The sequence below is a fragment of the Lemur catta genome, chromosome 7 (genome assembly GCF_020740605.2).
Source record: "Lemur catta isolate mLemCat1 chromosome 7, mLemCat1.pri, whole genome shotgun sequence".
Classification (NCBI taxonomy): domain Eukaryota; kingdom Metazoa; phylum Chordata; class Mammalia; order Primates; family Lemuridae; genus Lemur; species Lemur catta.
The window spans coordinates 98,370,581-98,388,199 of NC_059134.1; the positions used below are offsets into that span (position 1 = coordinate 98,370,581).

The 17,619-nt window shown below is 36.7% G+C and overlaps 1 protein-coding gene across 3 annotated transcripts in view; it reads left to right on the plus strand.

The window, feature by feature from the left end:
- Positions 1-17,357, plus strand: part of MS4A13 (membrane spanning 4-domains A13) — a 37,175-nt gene extending 19,818 nt beyond the window's left edge. Inside the window, exons 6-7 of one of the 3 annotated variants that reach the window (XR_006736512.1) lie at positions 15,087-15,209; positions 16,397-17,357. Coding sequence is in view for 2 of the 3 variants with exons in the window: in XM_045558172.1 (XP_045414128.1) it covers positions 15,087-15,158 (72 nt within the window). In the remaining variant the exon portion in view is untranslated. Of the gene's footprint in view, positions 1-1,407; positions 1,928-15,086; positions 15,379-16,396 lie in introns of those variants that run through there. The other 2 variants (XM_045558172.1, XM_045558173.1) reach the window with 2 other exon arrangements.
- Positions 17,358-17,619: the final 262 nt, after the last annotated feature.

Sequence of the window (17,619 nt, forward strand, 5' to 3'; positions counted from 1 at the left end):
TAAACTAATGGATATGGCTGTGTTCTCAAAACTTTTTACAAAGTTTACAAAAACAGGTAGTGAACCAGATTTGGTTCATGTGTCATAGTTTGCTAACCTCTGCTCTGTAGGTAAATATTTTCTCCTAAATTTTAAAAGAAAATTACAAAAACAATAATTGTAACACCATATCATTATATAATGTATATAAATGTATATGTGACAATAATATACAAAGTAATAGGAAGAGAATAGAGCTATATGGGAATAATGTTGCTGTATTTTCCTGGAATTAAATTAGTACTCATGTGAAGTAGATTGTGATAACTTAAGATACATTTTTCATGACTAAGAAAACTCAAAAAATGATAGCTAAAAAATCAACAATGGAATTAAAGTAACATATGTACAGTATATTTTTAAAAAGCAGATAAAGAAAGAACACAAAACACATAAGACATAGAAAACACATAAAATGTCAGACATAAATTCATTAATTTCCATATAATAACATTAAAATAAAACTACAATGAGATATTTTTAAATGCATATTAGAATGACTAAATTTCAAAATATTGACAATTCCAAGTGACAGTAAAGACTGTGAATAATAAAATCTCTCCTGGTTGCAATATAAATTACTGTAACTTTAAAACCTTTGGGCATTATCTACTAAATATTAAGATGTGCATACCCTATGATCAGCAATTTAAGTCCTTGGTATAAACTCAACATAAATGTTTGCACATATATACCAAAATAAACTTCCAAAAATACATATAGCAGTATTATTCATAAGAGCTCCAAAGTGTAAACAACACTGATGAGTGAGTAGTAAATAATTTGAGGTATATTACTCTTAATAAAATTCTACATAGCAATTAAAATTAACTATACCTACCCTTAATAAGATGGATGAACCTTACACATATCATGTAGACTATACAAAGGCAGACACAAAAGAATGAGTACTTTTTTATACCATTCATAGGAAGTTGGAAATCAGGCAAAACTAAAGCTAAATTATAGTGTCTAGGGATGTAAGCTTAGTTGATAAAACTAGAAAGAAAAGATAAGATTGATTACCTAAAAGTGAAAATGACAGTTGCCTTGGAGGGAAGGAACAGCTAATAGTTGGGGAATGTCCTAAGAGGGTAGGGTGACTCTTAGGGTGCTGGCATTTTTTTTTATTTTCAGGAAGACCTTAAATATTTGTACTACAAAAGTATGGAAGTATACCAAAAATTACAAGTGATCCAGTAGGAATTAAGAAAGTAGATTGAAGAGGGAATGGGAGAGAAATAGGGCAAATGGCACTTTAAGATTTTACTCTATAAACATCAGTATTGCTTATATTTTAAAAGAATTATCCATTACTTGTATAATTTTAAGAAACATATGATTTGTAAGAGGTTAATTTTTTTCCAGGGTCAAAGACGTGAAGAATCTAGTTCAACTGTTGCTGATGAAGCTATGAGCAATTTTTAAAACCTTAGAAATGTGAGAATTTTGCTGATGCTGATGCCTAATGTGGGGCCTAATAATATCTCTGTATAACAAAGTTGCTCCAAAGCCCACAAAATAAAATACAAAACAAGTTGGATTTTTCTCCTCAGTATTCAAGAAATTTCTCTGCACACATTTTTCTAGGCTCCAAGGTGAAAGCTTTTTGTTATTTAAATATAAGATTATTACAAGGAAAAATTTGTTATCTAGGTACTCTGAATGACTGCCCATAACAGAACTTTTTAATGAGACCATAAAAAAGATTCATCATTATTGCTAGAGTGCAGGCTATCAAGACTTGGAGTGTGATGTTGTGTAATTCACAGGAAAGCTTTAAATAATTTATGTCCCTACCAGTAAAAAGCATAGTTCCCAGTCTGACTTCTTCTATGTGAACTAGCTTCTACCTCAACAAAGTATGAATTAAAAGACCTCCAATTCATATTCCCTTTGTTGTTGTTCTTTGACTTCTCCTCTTCCTTTTCTGCCCTGAACATCTCTGCTATCTTTCTTCCCCCATTTCCCCTTGCTGTTTTCTTCTTATCATTGTTCAGGTCATCTATTCAATTGCTTTTCAAAATAAACAGACTTCCTTTCCACAATAAGGTGAATTTCCAGGGTATCTGATCTGAATTCAGTTCACCCTCTCTTCTAATAATATGGAACATTACTTCAGAAATCCTTGCTAAGCAATATTAATCATGCCAGTAAGTACATGTAGCTCTCTCTTAAATGTACTGTTGTTTTTGTTTGTTTTATGCCTTGTTTCTTAAGATGTTTCATCAATTGTTATAAAATACTGTAAGGTTTCTTGATTCTAAGAATGTCAGTGTAAGTTCATTTCTTTCAGAGTGTCTACTCGTATGCCAATGCATACATTGAACTCTGGAGTATCAAAGATTAATAAGGCACCTGTTGACAAAGAGGTTTTATCTCATGGGAAGAAACAAACAAGTAACAAATCAAGACTGTGCAATACGTGAATTAACATAAGCATGAAAAAACAGAGCAAAGGAAATAATGATCCTTCCAATGTGAAATAAGAGGGAATAAAGCTTTATGAAAGACTTCTGAGTAGGCGATTAGTAGTTTACCAAGCAGAAAGGTGGGAGGACATTTTAAATAGAAGAATTAGTTCATCAAAAATAAGGGAAATATCATAGATAAAATAAATTATACATCATTAAAACATAATGACAATGAGGAGGAGGTCAAGAGTGAAAGTTGGAGAGGTGGGAAGAGGCCAGATGATAAAGAAGTCAAATCATCAAAGACTTTGGTGACTAAAGTATTATTTTTTTATTTCAGCATATTATGGAAGTACATAATCATCAGGGAAATGCAAATCAAAACCATAATGAGATATCAGTTATCTCCAGTGAGAATGGCCTTTATCAAAAAGTCCCAAAACAATAAATGTTGGTGTGGATACGGAAAGATAGGAACACTTATACACTGCTGGTGGGACTGCAAACTAGTGCAACCTCTGTGGAAAGCAATATGGAGATACCTTAAACAGATACAAGTAGACCTACATTTGATCCAGCAATCCCATTATTGGGCATCTACCCAAAAGAACAAAAGACATTCTATAAAAAAGACATCTGGACTCGAATGTTTATAGCATCACAATTCACAATTGCAAAGATGTGGAAACAACCCAAGCGCCCATCAATCCATGAGTGACTAAAGTATTGAACTACATCTTGTAGACAGTGGGGAGCCAATGAAGAATTTTTAAATAGGGAAATAATAGGCTTGAATTTACATTTCAAAAACAGAGTATGAAATATGGGAATGCAACTGGAGTGTGGGAGACAATAATCACTATTGCAATGATTCAGAAAAGCAAAAAAAAAAGAGTAAGTTAGCTTTGTTGGATGATTAAACATGAGGTGTGAAGGAGTCTAAAAAAACCCACCAGTTTCTGGATTAGGTAACACCTGCAGTGATATAAAACATAGAAGACATAGCAGGATTGGATAAAATAATAAATTCAATTTTAGATAAGTTGAGTTTGAGATAACTATGGAATATCAATTAGGCAGTTGAAAATACAAATCTGGAGATTGGGGGAATATTAGCTATAGAGATATTTATTGTGATGGTAATTAAAAATATGGAGGGGTGACATCACTAGAATGGCATAATAGAAGGTAATCCTCTCATATCCCCCTAACAAAACAAAAAAATTCTTCACCCATTTACAGTCAAGTTTCTCTGCAGGAGCCTCAGGATTCAGGTAGGGGTTTGTTTAATCCCAGTGGAGCCCAAGACCTAGAAGGGTCATCTGATCTGCCAAGCTTGCTTCTGGGTTCAAGCCAGGAAATGGCCTAGTCCCCTGAGGGGCTTAGCTGCAGCCCTATTTGGCCTTGAGTTTGCAAGCAAAACCATCTCCCAAGGCACGCAGAAGGAATCACACACACTAGTGCATTGTCAAAAAGGCTTGTCGACTGCTGGCATCTTCTTGGCAGTGAACTTGAAAGTTGCCCTATGGCTCTACATTGTTCAAACAAGAACTGAGAGGGACACTCACCCATATCTCAGCCCAGGAGCTTAAGCCTACCTGATGGACTCACCAACCTCTGTCTCACAGCAGATCCTGAGGGTGCTCAGTCTCAGCTCCAGCCCTTTCTAGTCAAGGAATTATCCCATCTGTGCTGAGACCTGTTGGGCCAATGAAATGAGCTTTCTAGCCTCCATCACATAGGAGATCCCAAAGGGGCCCAGTCTCAGCTGTAGTCCCTCCTGATACAATCAGGGAATTATCCCATATGTCCAGGGTCCTCCTGGGAGATATATTCCCTTTGAGCCAAAGAAATTCAGCCCTCTAACCTCTAGCCCAACACAGATGCACAGAGGCTGAGGGGAACAAGTCTCAGATCTGGCCACTCCTGCTGCAGTTGAGGAACTATCTTATCTGTGCAGGAACTTGCTGGGTAACATGCGCCCCTCTGAGCTGAGATCCAGGATCTTCAACCTCTGCCTCACAGAAGATCCCACAGGGGCCCAATCTCTGCTCCAACACCTCCTGCTATAGTTGGGGAAACTATCCCATCTGTGCAGGGACCTGCTGTGAGGTGAGACATGCACCCTTCTGAGCCAAAGTGACAGGCATGCCACCCTACATACTACAATAGATCCTAAGGGGATCTACTCTCAACTCTGGCTCCTCTTGCTGTAGTTGGAGGCCCATCCCACTTGTGTTGAGACCTGCTGGGAGGCACACCCATTAAGGCCACAAAAGTATTCATCTGGACTCAGTTCCCTGGGCAGCATTCTCACACAGCCCCAGTACCCTTTATTAGGTCTTCCCTATGTCCATCTGGGCCAGAAGGCCACATCAACCTTGAATCCCTTGTGGGGCTCATGGCAAGCCTAGGCTTAGAGCATCCTTTATGCTGAGACAACTGCAGTGGTCACAGGTTCTGAAAAACAGTCGGTTTGCTTAGAACTCCTTCATCACTGCCTGAACTCCACCTCCCCCTCTCAACCCATCTGTGGAAAAATTGTCTTCCATGAAACCAGTCCCTGGTGGCAAAAAATTTAGGGACTGCTGATTTAGGGAATTTCAAAACACAGCAGAGAGCTTTAATAACAGATTAAACCTAGGAGAAGAAAGAATCTCAGAACTTGAAGACAAGACTCTCAAGCTAACCCAGTCATTTAAAGAGGCAGAGAAGAAAATAAAAAAGACCGAGCAATCACTGAGAGAGATATGGGACTATATGAAATAAAAATATATACGAATTATAGGTATCCCTGTGGGAGAAGAAGAAAGAGCTAAAATCATGGAAAATCTATTTGAGGGATTTACTAAGGAAAAGTTCCCTAGTATTGCTAGAGATTCAGACATCTAGAAACAACATGGCCATTGAACACCAGGAAGATTCATAGCAAATAGGAGATCTCAAAAATACATAACAATCAACTTGGCCAAAGTCAAAATAGAGGAAAAAATTCTGAAAGTGCAAGATGAAAGCAACAACTAACCTACAAAGGGAAACCTATCAGGCTAACTGCAGACTTCATAGCAGAGACCTTATAAGCCAGTAGGAATTAGGGTCCCACCTTCAATATTCTTAAAAAGAACAACTGCCAGCTTAGAATTTTATATCCTGAAAAACTAAGTTTCACAACTGAGGTAGAAATTAAGTCTCCTCCAGACAAGCAAACACTGAGGGAATTTGTCATGACCAGACCTGCCCTGCAGGAAATACTCCAAAGTGCATGATACATGGATCAGCACAATGGATACCCACCAGCATAAAATCATCCAAAAGCTAAAGCTCACAGCTCATATAAGACAAAAGCTCAAGAGTGAAAACAAAGCAATAAAGTATTACCTAATATGAACAAATCAGTACCCCACATATCAATATTATCTGTCAATAGTATGAATGCTCCACTCGAAAGACACGGGCTGGCTGAATAGATGAAAAACACAACCCATGTATCTGCTATCTCCAGGAAACACATCTGACCCACAAGGACTCAGACTCAAGGCGAAGGGATGTAAAAATACATACCGTGCAAACAAATCAGAAAAGAGCAGGTATAGCCATTCCCATATCAGATAAAATTGTCTTTAAATTAACAATGGTAAAGAAAGACAAAGATGGTAATTATATAGGGGTAAAGGGAGCAATTCAGAAAGAAGATATAACAATCCTAAATACATATCAACCTAACATACGAGCTCCCAGGTTCATAAATTTAGAAAATTCTACTAGATCTAAGCAAAGAGATAAATAGTAGTATCATAATTGCCAGGAACTTCAACACCCAACTGTCAGAGCTGCACAGATCATCAAAGCAGAAAATAAATAAAGAAACAGTGGGCTTAAATGGGGCCCTAAAACAAATGGACCTAACAGACATTTATAAAACATTCTGCCCAAAGACTACTGAATATACATTCTTCTCATCAGCACATGGGACATTCTCCAAGACTGATCATACCTTAAGCCAGAAAACATGTCTCAATAAATTCAAAAAAATCAAAATCATACCATAGGTCACAAAACATGTGTCAACAAATGCAAAAGAATCAAAGTCATGTATCTTCCCAGAGCACAGTGGAATAAAATGAGAAATCAATTCCAAGAGAAACACTCAGATCTACACAACATCATGGAAATTGAACAACCTGCTGCTGAACTATTATTGGGTCAATGATGAAATTAAGATGGAAATCAAAAGACTTCTTGAACTCAGTGACAAAGGGAACAAAGCTATCAAAATCTATGGGATTCAGCAAAGGCAGTCCTAAGGGGAAAATTCATAGCCTTAAATGAATACATCAAAAAGACAGAAAGATTACAAATCAACAACCTAACATCACATCTCAAGGAACCAGCAAAAGAAGAGCAAACCAAACCCAAAGCCAACAGAGGAAAAGAAATAACAAAGCTCAGAGCAGAACAAAATGAAATGGAATCCAAAAAGACAATACAAAGGATCAACAAAACAGAAGGTGGGTTCTTTGGAAAGATAAACAAAATCAATAGACCTCTTGCTAGATTAACCAGGAATAGAAGAGGAAGGACCCAAATAAGCTCAATCAGAAATGAAAAAAGAGATATTACAACTGATACCCCAGAAATACAAAACATCTCTACACACATAAACTACAAAGTGTAGAGAAAATGAACAAATTCCTAGAAACACACAACCTCCCAATACTGAATCAGGAAGAATAGAACTCCTGAACAGACCATAATGAGCAGTGAGATCAAAACAGTAATAAAGAATCTCCCAACAAAAAAGAAAAGCCCTAGACCAGATGGATTCACAGCTGAATTCTACCAGACCTAAAAAGAAGAGCTGGTACTTATCCTACAGAAATTATTCCAGAACGTTAAGAAACAGGAAATCCTCCCCAACCTATTCTATGAAGCCAGTATCACCTTGATACCAAAGCCAGAAAAGGACACAATAAAAAGAGAACTATAGACCCATACCCCTTATGAACAGAGATGCAAAAATCCTCTACAAAATAATAGCAAACTGAATTGAACAGCACACCAAAAAAAAAAAAAAAAACCACCAGGACCATGTGGGCTTCATCCCAGAGATGCAAGGATGGTTAAACACATGTAAATCAGTAAATATGATTCATTACGAAACAGGAGCAAAACCAAAGATCATATGATTACTTCAATAGATGGAGAAGAAGCATTTGACAAAACCCAGCACCCTTTCCTGACAAAAAGCTTCAACGAACTAGGCATAGAAGGAACATATCTCAAGATTATAAAAGCCATATATGACAAACCCACAGTCAATATCATATTGAATGGAGAAAAGTTGAAAAAATTCCACCTAAGAACTAAAACAAGACAAGTGTGCCCACTGTCACTACTTCTATTTAACACAATACTGGAAGTCCAAGCCAAAGCAATCAGACAAGAGAAATAAATTAAGGTATCCAAATCAGGAAAGAGGAAGTCAACCTATCACTTTTCACTGATGATAAGATCTTATATCTATAAAATCCCATAGATTCCACCAAAAGATTCTAGAATTGATAAAGAAATTCAACAAAGTCTCATGTTACAAAATCAATGTACACAAATCAGTAGCATTTCTATATAGTAATAACAGTCAAGCCAAGTGTCAAATCAAAGAATCAATGCCATCCACAATAGCTACAAAGAAAATAATATACCTAGGAATATACTTAACCAAGCAGGTCAAAGATCTCTTCAAGAAAAACTACAGAAATCCTCTTATATTTTCCTAGACAGAACTTGAGCCCATCCTCCAAAGTGAGGTATCACAAGAATGGAAGAATAAACACCACATGTACTCACCATCAAATTGGCACTAACTGATCAACACTAAGGTGCTCACACGGTAGTAATATTCATTGGGGGTGGGGGGGATGGGGATGTGTAAATTCACAACTAATGGACATGGTGAGCATTGTATGGGGGAAAGGGCACATCTCCAATTGGGCTTGGGTGAGGCAAAGTCATAACATGTAACCAAAATGTTTGTTGTCCTGAAATAAAAAGAAAAAGAATTTGCTTAACATCACTAGCATTAAAGGAAATGAAAAAAAGAAATCACAGAAGACACAAAAAATGGAATAACAGATCATGCTCATGGATTGGTAGAATCAACATTGTTAATATTTCCATAATGCCCAAAGTGATTTACAGATTCAATACAATCCCCATCAATATACCAACATCATATTTCACAGATCTAGAAAAAAATATGCTTCATTTGAAACCAAAAAAGAACCAGAATAGCCAAGGCAATCTTAAGCAAAAAGAACAAAGCTGGAGGCATGACATTACCAGGCTTCAAAGAATACTGCAAGGCTATAGTAACCAAAACAGTATGGTAAAAAAAATAGAGGCATAGACCAATGGAACAGAACAGAGAATCCAGATATAAAACCATCTACCTACAACCAACTGATCTTCAATAAAACAGACAACATACACTGAGGAAAGTAAGTCCTATTCAATAAATGGTACTAGGAAAACTGGATAGCCACATGCAGAAGAATGAAACAGGACCCCTATGTCTCACCACTCACAAAAATTAATCCAAGATGGATAAAAGACTTAAATGCAAAAAACCATAAAAATTCTAGAAGAATATGTAGGAAAAACTATTCTAGACATTAGCCTAGGCAAAGAATTTATGAATAAGACCCCAAAGGCAATTAAAGCAACAACAAAAATAAATGGGACTTGATTAAATTAAAAAACCTTCTGCACAGCTAAGGAAATTATCAACAGAGCAAACTGACAACCTACAGAATGGGAGAAAATATTTGCAAGCTATATATCTAATAAAAGGTTAATAACCAGAATCTACAAAGAACTCAAGCAAATCAGCAAGAAAAAAAACAAACATCCCCATTAAAAAGTGAACAAAAGACATCAATAGAAGTTTTACAAAAGAAGATAGATAAATGGCCAAGAAACATATGAAAAAATGATCAACATCACTAATTATCAGGGAAATGTAAATTAACTACATTGAGATATCACCTTACCCCTGTCAGAATGGCCATTATTAAAAAGTAAAAAAACAATAGATGCTAGCATAGATGCAAAGAAATAGGAATGCTTATATACTGATGGTGGGACTGCAAATTAGTGCAACCTCTATGGAAACCAGTATGGAGAATGCTCAAAGAAATAAATATAGACTTACCATTCAATCAAGCTATGCCACTACTGGGTATCTATCCAAAGGAGACGAAGTCATTTTATCAAAAAAATACCTACACTCAAATGTTTATTACAGCACAATTCACAATTGCAAAGATGTGGAATTAACCCAAGTGTCTATCAATTCATCAGTGGATTAACAAAATGTGAGATATAGATATAATAGATATAAATTATATATATAGATACACACACATATATATATGCACCATGAAGTACTACTCAGTCATAAAATGAAATGAATTAATGTCTTTTGAAGCAATTTGGATGGATCTGGAGACCATTATCCTAAGAGAAGTATACCAGGAATGGAAAAACAAAGACCACATATAATCTCTAATAATTTGGAACTAATCAATGGGCACACATGTGCACAGAGAGAACTAAAAGTCATTGGGAATCAAGAAGAGCGAAGAGTGGAGTATGGGAGGGGTAAAAATCTACGTAACAGCTACAATGATCACTATTAATGTGAGGGGTACACTAACAGCCCTGACTTAAGCATTATAAAAGTTATCCATGTGACAAAAACATTTGTACACCCATAATATTTTTTTCCTGTTTCTTTTTTATTTTATTTTTTATTGATACATAATCATCGTACATATTCATGGAGTACATGTTATATTTTGATACAAGCATATAACATATAATGATCAAATCAGGGTAATTGGGACATGAATCACCTGAAACAAAAGCTTCTAGCTATTCTGAAATATAATAAATTATTGTTAACTATAGTTGCCCTATTACACTATTGAACAGTAGAACTTTTTCCTTCTATTTAACAGAATTACCCCTTCACCAACACCTCTTCATTACCCCTTCCCACCACCCTTACCAATCTCTAGTAGCCACCATTCTATTCACTACCTCAAGATTACATATATCTATATACATAGAGAGAGAGAGAGAGAGAGAGATAATTGGGTATGAAAAAAACTTGAATGGGCATATCTCAAACAAGGATAGCAAAGTAACCAATAAGCACATAAGAATTTGTTCTCTCTGATCTCAATTACAAAACACAATGGTGATCTAGCACCTCTTATATTTTCCTGGATAGAACTTAAGCCCATCCTCCGCAGTGAGGTATCACAAGAATGGAAGAATAAGCACCACATGTACTCACCATCAAATTGGCACTAACTGATCAACACTAAGGTGCTCACACGGTAGTAATATTCACTGGGAGTTGGGGGATGGGGTGGGTAAATTCACAACTAATGGACGCGGTGACCATTGTATGGGGGAAAGGGCACACCTTAAACTGGGCTTGGGTGAGGCAAAGTCATAACATGTAACCAAAATGTTTATACCTCCATAATATCCTGAAATAAAAAGGAAAAGAATTTGCTCAACATCACTAGCATTAAAGAAAATGAAAATAAAAAACAAATAAAATTCTACTGCAAACATACTAGATTTTAAAATGTTACAAAAGCTGAAAACATCAAGTATTCATGAGATGTGCAACTCTCATACCTGCTGCTGGAGTGTATGTAGAAGAATAAATTGATATTTTTGGAAACCATTAGCCAAATTAACTTTTGCCAATGAAAGATATGCCCTATGACTTAATAATTACATCCTTTCATAGATACTCAACAGATATTAGTCCATATTTGGACCAAAGGACAAGTTCTAGAATGTTTCTAGTAACTTAATTGAAAAATAGCAAACTGGAAAAAATCTAAATATCCATCACCTCTAGAAAGGATAAATAAATTATATTATAGACCAAAATAAAATTAAGTATGAAACCACATTATTGCTATAGCAGACACATATAATCTCATAGGCATGATCTTTAGCAACAGTTACCAGACACAAAAGAGTACATAACATGATTCAATTTATATTAAATACAAAAATAGGCAAAATTAAATTATGGTGAGAGAAGTCAAATTTGAGTGAGGGCTAACAAGGATGCCTGGGCATACTAATAATGTTCTATATTTTGATTTGGGTGTGATTATGCAGATGTATACATCAATAAAAATAGAGCTGAGCATACTTAATATTTGTGCATTTTATGTATTTCTTACTCCAATAAAAAACTTTTGAAAACCAATCAATGTAATTCACCACACTGACAAACTAGAGAAAAGTTATATCATCTCAATACTTGTGGAAAGGCATTTGAAAAAAATTCACCATAAATTTCATGATAAAAATCAAAACTCTTTATAAAGAGAAAATCTTTCATATGTTCTACAGAAAACTTACAGCATATGAAATTGTTGAAGATTTTTCTCTGGAGATCAGAATTAGTAAAAAGAGCTCACATTGATTTAATATTTTATCCAGGTCCTATTTAGTTCAATAGGAGAAGAAAAGCAAATGTATTAAAATACAAAAGGAAGATATAAAATTGTCATGCTTTGCAAACAACATGCTATTTTATGTAGAAAATTCAAAAGTATCCACAGATAATTTAATTAGAATTAATACCAATCTTATGTCAAACAAAAGATATACTACATTTGAATACACCAGCAGCAAAAAATTACAAAAGAATTTGTAACAATATCATTTATAATAGCCCCCGAAAATCAAATACCTAGGATTAGATCTAACAAAAGATATGCAAAATCTCTATATAAATATACAAATATAAAAGCATACCTCATTTTACTGTGCTTCAGAGATATTGAGTTTCTTACGGATTGAAGGTTTGTGGCAACCATATGTCAAGCAAGTCTATTGGCTTCATTCCAACAGCATGTGCTCACTTCATGTCTCTGTGTCACATTTTGGTAATTATTTAAATATTTCAAACTTTTTCATTATTATTGTATCTGTTATGGTGATCTATGATCAATAATATTTGATGTTACTATTGTAATTATTTTGGAGCATCATGAACTACACCAATATGTGGGCAAATTTAATGTAGGTGCTCTGTCTGCTCCACCAACTGGCCATTTCCCCATCTCTCTTCCTCTTTTCAGGCCTCCCTAGTCCCTGAGTCACAACAATATTAAAATTAGGCCAATTAATAACCCTACAACAGCCTGTAAGTGTTCAAGTGAAAGGAAGAGTTGCACATCCCTTCACTTTAAATCAAAAGGTAGAAATGATTAAGCTTAGTGAGAAAAGCATGTCAAAAGCTGAGATAAGGACAGGGAGTGGTGGCTCACGCCTGTAATCCTGGCAGGGAGGCCGAGGTGGGAGGATTTCTTGAGCTCAGGAGTTCGAGACCAGCCTGAGCAAGAGTGAGACCCCCCGCCTCTACCGAAAAAAAAAAAAAATAGAAAAAAAGAAATTAGCTGGACAACTAAAAATATATAGAAAAGATTAGCTGGGCATGGTGGCACATGCCTGTAGTCCCAGCTACTTGGGAGGCTGAGGTAGGATTGCTTGAGCCCAGGAGTTTGAGGTTGCTGTGAGCTAGGCTGATGCCATGGCACTCTAGCCCAGGCAACAGAGTGAGACTCTGAAAAAAAAAAAAGCTGAGATAGGCCAAAAGCTAGGCCTCTTGTGCCAAACAGCCCATTTGTGAATGCAAAAGAAAAACTCTTAAAGAAAATTAAAAGTGCTACTTCAGTGAACACATAAATGATAGGAAAGCAAGCCAGCCCTATTGCTTATATGGAGTGGCTAGAAGAGCAAACCAGCCACAATATATTTACTCAAGCCAAAACCTAGTCCAGAACAAGGCCCTAACTTTCTTGAGTCCTTTGAAGTCTGAGAGAGATGAGGAAGCTTCAGAAGAAAAGTTTGAACCTAGCAATGGTTGGTTCATGAGGTTTAAGGAAAGAAGCCATCTCCATAAAAGTGCAAGGTGAAGCAGCAAGTGCTGATGTAGAAGCTACTGCAAGTTATCCAGAAGATCTGGCTAAGATGATTGATGAATGGCTACACTGATAAACAACAGATTATCAATGCAGATGAAATATTTGGAAAAGATGCCTAGGACTTTCATAGCTGGAGAGGGGAAATCAGTGCCTGGCTTCAAAGCTTCAAATGATAGACTGTCACTCTTGTGAGGGGCTCATGCAGCTGGTGACTTTAAGTTGAAGCCAATGCTCATTTACCATTCCAAAATTCCTGGGGCCCTTAAGAATTATGCTAAATCTATGCTGCCTGTGCTCTATAAATGGAACAACAAAGCCTGGATGACAGCACATCTGTTTATAGCATGGTTTACTCAATATTCTAAGCCCAATGTTGAGAACTACTGCTCAGAAAAAAACATCCATTCAAAACATTACTGCTCATTAGCAATACACTTAGTCACCCAAGAGCTCTGATGGAGATATACTGGCTAGAACCCATTGATGAAAAAGGAAGGTAATCAAGGATGAAGCCAGAAAGATAGGCAGAGCCAACTCATTGCCTTTTTAGCATTATTAAAGTTGTTAGGATTTTATGTAAATGTAGAGAAAAGACATTTAGAAGAGAAGATCTGAAAGAGGGAAAAACTTTCTAAGATAGTAAAAGGTCTAAAACAGCACTATTCAATAGAAATATAATGTGAGCCACATGTATAATTTAAAATTTTTCTAGTAGCCACACTAAGAAAGTAAATAGAAATAAACAAAATTAATTTTAATAATATATTTTATTAACCTTAATGTCAAATAAATTTTAAACCTAAACATTTAATCAAAATGAAAATTATTGATGAAATATTTTATATTCTTTTTATCATATCAACTCTTCAAAATTTAGTATGCATTTTACACTTAAAACACATGTCAATTCAGACTAACTACATTTCAAAAGCTCAGTAGCACATGTGGTTCCTGATTGCTGTACTGGACATTGTGGATCTCAAAGCTTCAGCAGAATTCACAAAAAATATATCCCCCTTTCTCCCCACCCAAGAACTCTTGGTTCCAGAGAGAGTGAACAAGTTAAAGTTTTGGGGTTTTTTTAGAAAAGCATTGCCCTCAGAGGAAAACTGAGTTACAGGCCAAGAAGGTAAAGTTTCCTGTGAAGAAGCTGAGAATACACAGGAGTCTGTGCACGACAGAAGGCAGATTCCAGAGGACACAGTCAAAAATCTCCCTACCCCTATCCTGATCTCAGATGATAACTGCAGTTTTTCATGCTCTTCTGGACTATTCCCACCAGCATATGAACATGTTATTATTTCCCCTGTTTAAAATAAAACAAACAAACTCAACTCTACTTCTCCCTCTACATATGACTCCATTTCTTTCCTTAAGACCAAAACTCAAAAGATCTATATTTATTAGCCACAAATTACCTCCTCCTGTTTTCTCTTGAATTCACTCCAGTTAGGGTTTGATCCGCCTCTCCTCTGAAACTACTGTTGTCAATGACAACAGTGACCTCTATATTGCAAAATTCAATTACCAATGCTCAGTCCTCACCTTAATTGACTACCCAGGAGACTTTTACCATCATTTTACATTTTCTTTCCTTATATTCCAGGACTTTGCAGATGTCTACTTACCTTTCTGGCCACTCCTCACCTCCTGTGCTGAATTGTATTCATTTCCCTGATCTCCTAACATTAACATTTATCATTTTCCCTCATCTCACCCTTCCCACAAGGTAAGCTCCAGAGGGGGAAGGCATATTTATGTGTTTTCTTCACTGCTTTGTCTCCAATACATGGAACAATACCTGGCACATGTTGCTGCTTAACAGATATTTGTTGAATGAATTACACAATATGTGAAATACTTGATAACATAAAGCCTCAATAAATGTTAATTCCATTCCCTATCATAACCATGCCTTTAGTTAGCCTTCAAAGCAAATCATTTTTACCCTTAAGTTATGACTTGGTATGAGCTGAGGAAGTTTGAATAGATGACCTTTAATTCATTCATTCATTCATTTCTACTATGTGTCGGCAACAGCACCCTTATCCTGAGTGTTTGGTGATTAAAAAAAAAGTTCTACATGGTACCTGGCATCATGGAGATGGCCTTCAAATTAGGATTCTAATACATCAGTGATGGAGACCTGATTATAGTAATAGATTTTAAACTTGTATAACCTGATTTCAGTATTCAGAATAAGTTAGTGTGAACCTGGGAGGTACACAGAACACATATTAACTCAATTGTGCAGAAAAACAATCTAAGGAACAGAAAAGATCAGTATTTTGCCCAAGCACACAATTATCTAATAAAAGAGAGAGTTAAGGACCAGAGCCCAGGTTTGCTGACCAGTACTCTTCCCTCTAGATCTTGTGGGGATTAAAGGTAAAAAGACTTTTGCTGGTACTAACTAGTAGAAAAGTGGAGATGAGGGCATTTGCTTGACGGAGAAGCCTCTGAACAGGCGGCCAGGGAACCGGCCCAGGTCCACGAATAGGGTATGATGATAACGCGGTCAGGAAAGGGTTCATCCGTGCCAGCTCCCTCCCCAACACCTCATTCCTTGCCCTACTCCTGGGAACCAGCAGAGTCGCCAGGTGTCCGCGAGGTGTCCGCGCGCGCGCAGCGCTCTTGACCATAACCGCAGCGTTGGAACCACGAGAGGTAATAAAGGGCACGACTGAGAGAAACGTCGCCCACCCGGACCCGGCAGGTGTTGCCTCCGGGACTCCCGAAGCTGGAAGGTCCCGGTCTAAGAATGCCACCTGCAGGATCATGCCCCTCTAGCCCTGTGATCAAGTCAGCGTAGAGATCCATTGGGCCGGTGTGGACCACACTGAGGGCAGACTTTGCCAACACGGTCCTCTTATTTGGGTTTCAGTTTTGTACCAGTTTCTCTTGTTTGCTCTCCAGTACGGTTCTTTTGCTGCTGAGGAAAGAGTCTTTGATAGAGTAAATATGGACAAGGTCACATAAGGTAAGATTTGAACTTACATCTGGCAAGATTTGACTCTTTCCACTATACCTTTCTATACCCTCTTCAATTTCGAGCATCAATGGGCCATCTTTCAAGGGCAATTTAAACCTTAATAGTTCATGGTTTATATAAACTGGAGAAAAAAATTATAAATGAAGAATTTGAAGACAGGATCTTAGACTTCAGATGTGGTTACAGAAGAGGTTAAAGAGACAGGAAAGAACCATCAGGCGTTGGAGAGAGGGGAGAATAGATTGTCAAAGCTATGTGAGAAAAGTTAGAAGATAAAGCAACTAGAAAATAAAAACTTTTTGGTTGCAAGAAACAAAAACTATCTCTTACGAGTTTTAGCAAAATTAAGATATATATATATTATAATATACAAACAAGCATATTTACATAATGTCAGCCACATTTCCTAAAGAAATTGGAACTAGAAAATGGAAAGCCATCAGAAACTTGGGGAGTCCTGCTCCTCCTCCATCTCTGTATTCTGCTGGGTGTCCTCTATATTCTTCTCATTCTCAAAACTTACTTTCTCGACCACTCTGTCCATTAGGGTAGATACTGCTCCTAAGTCTTTACATCGTCTCATCAAGAGACCAGCCCAAACCATCTGGGAAAGAGGATATCATGAGCCTAGCTTGAGTTAGATGTTCACCTTTGACCCAATCAGCTAGGATCAAGGAATAATTATCATGGATATTAAATATGGCAGCTAGGGAGAACTGATATGAGTTGTACAGAATAACAGAATAATAAAACTTATACACAACTTTAACAATAGCTATCTGTTAGTTGTAATTTTCTTATCTATTGAATACCCTTCCTTCATTTTTATGGGTCCCTAACTTATGAAGCCTACATTTCCAAAGTATAATATATAGCACTTTATTTTCCCACCTCCCCTGCAGCTGGTGTAGGCATGTGACATAGGTTCTTCCAATCAGGGGCCCCTGAACCAGACTTTAGTTTGAAAGGAAACACCAAGGAGGAAGAGAATAAACCATGGCAACCAAAATTCTAATTTTTCTGACCCTGTGAATATGGGGATCTGGGTAATTTCTAGACAGATTGGTGTGATTGGGGCAGCCACCATACACTATTTACTAGTCTAATTTAAGGTTGGTAAATAAAACTGAGAGGTAGCTAATGGATT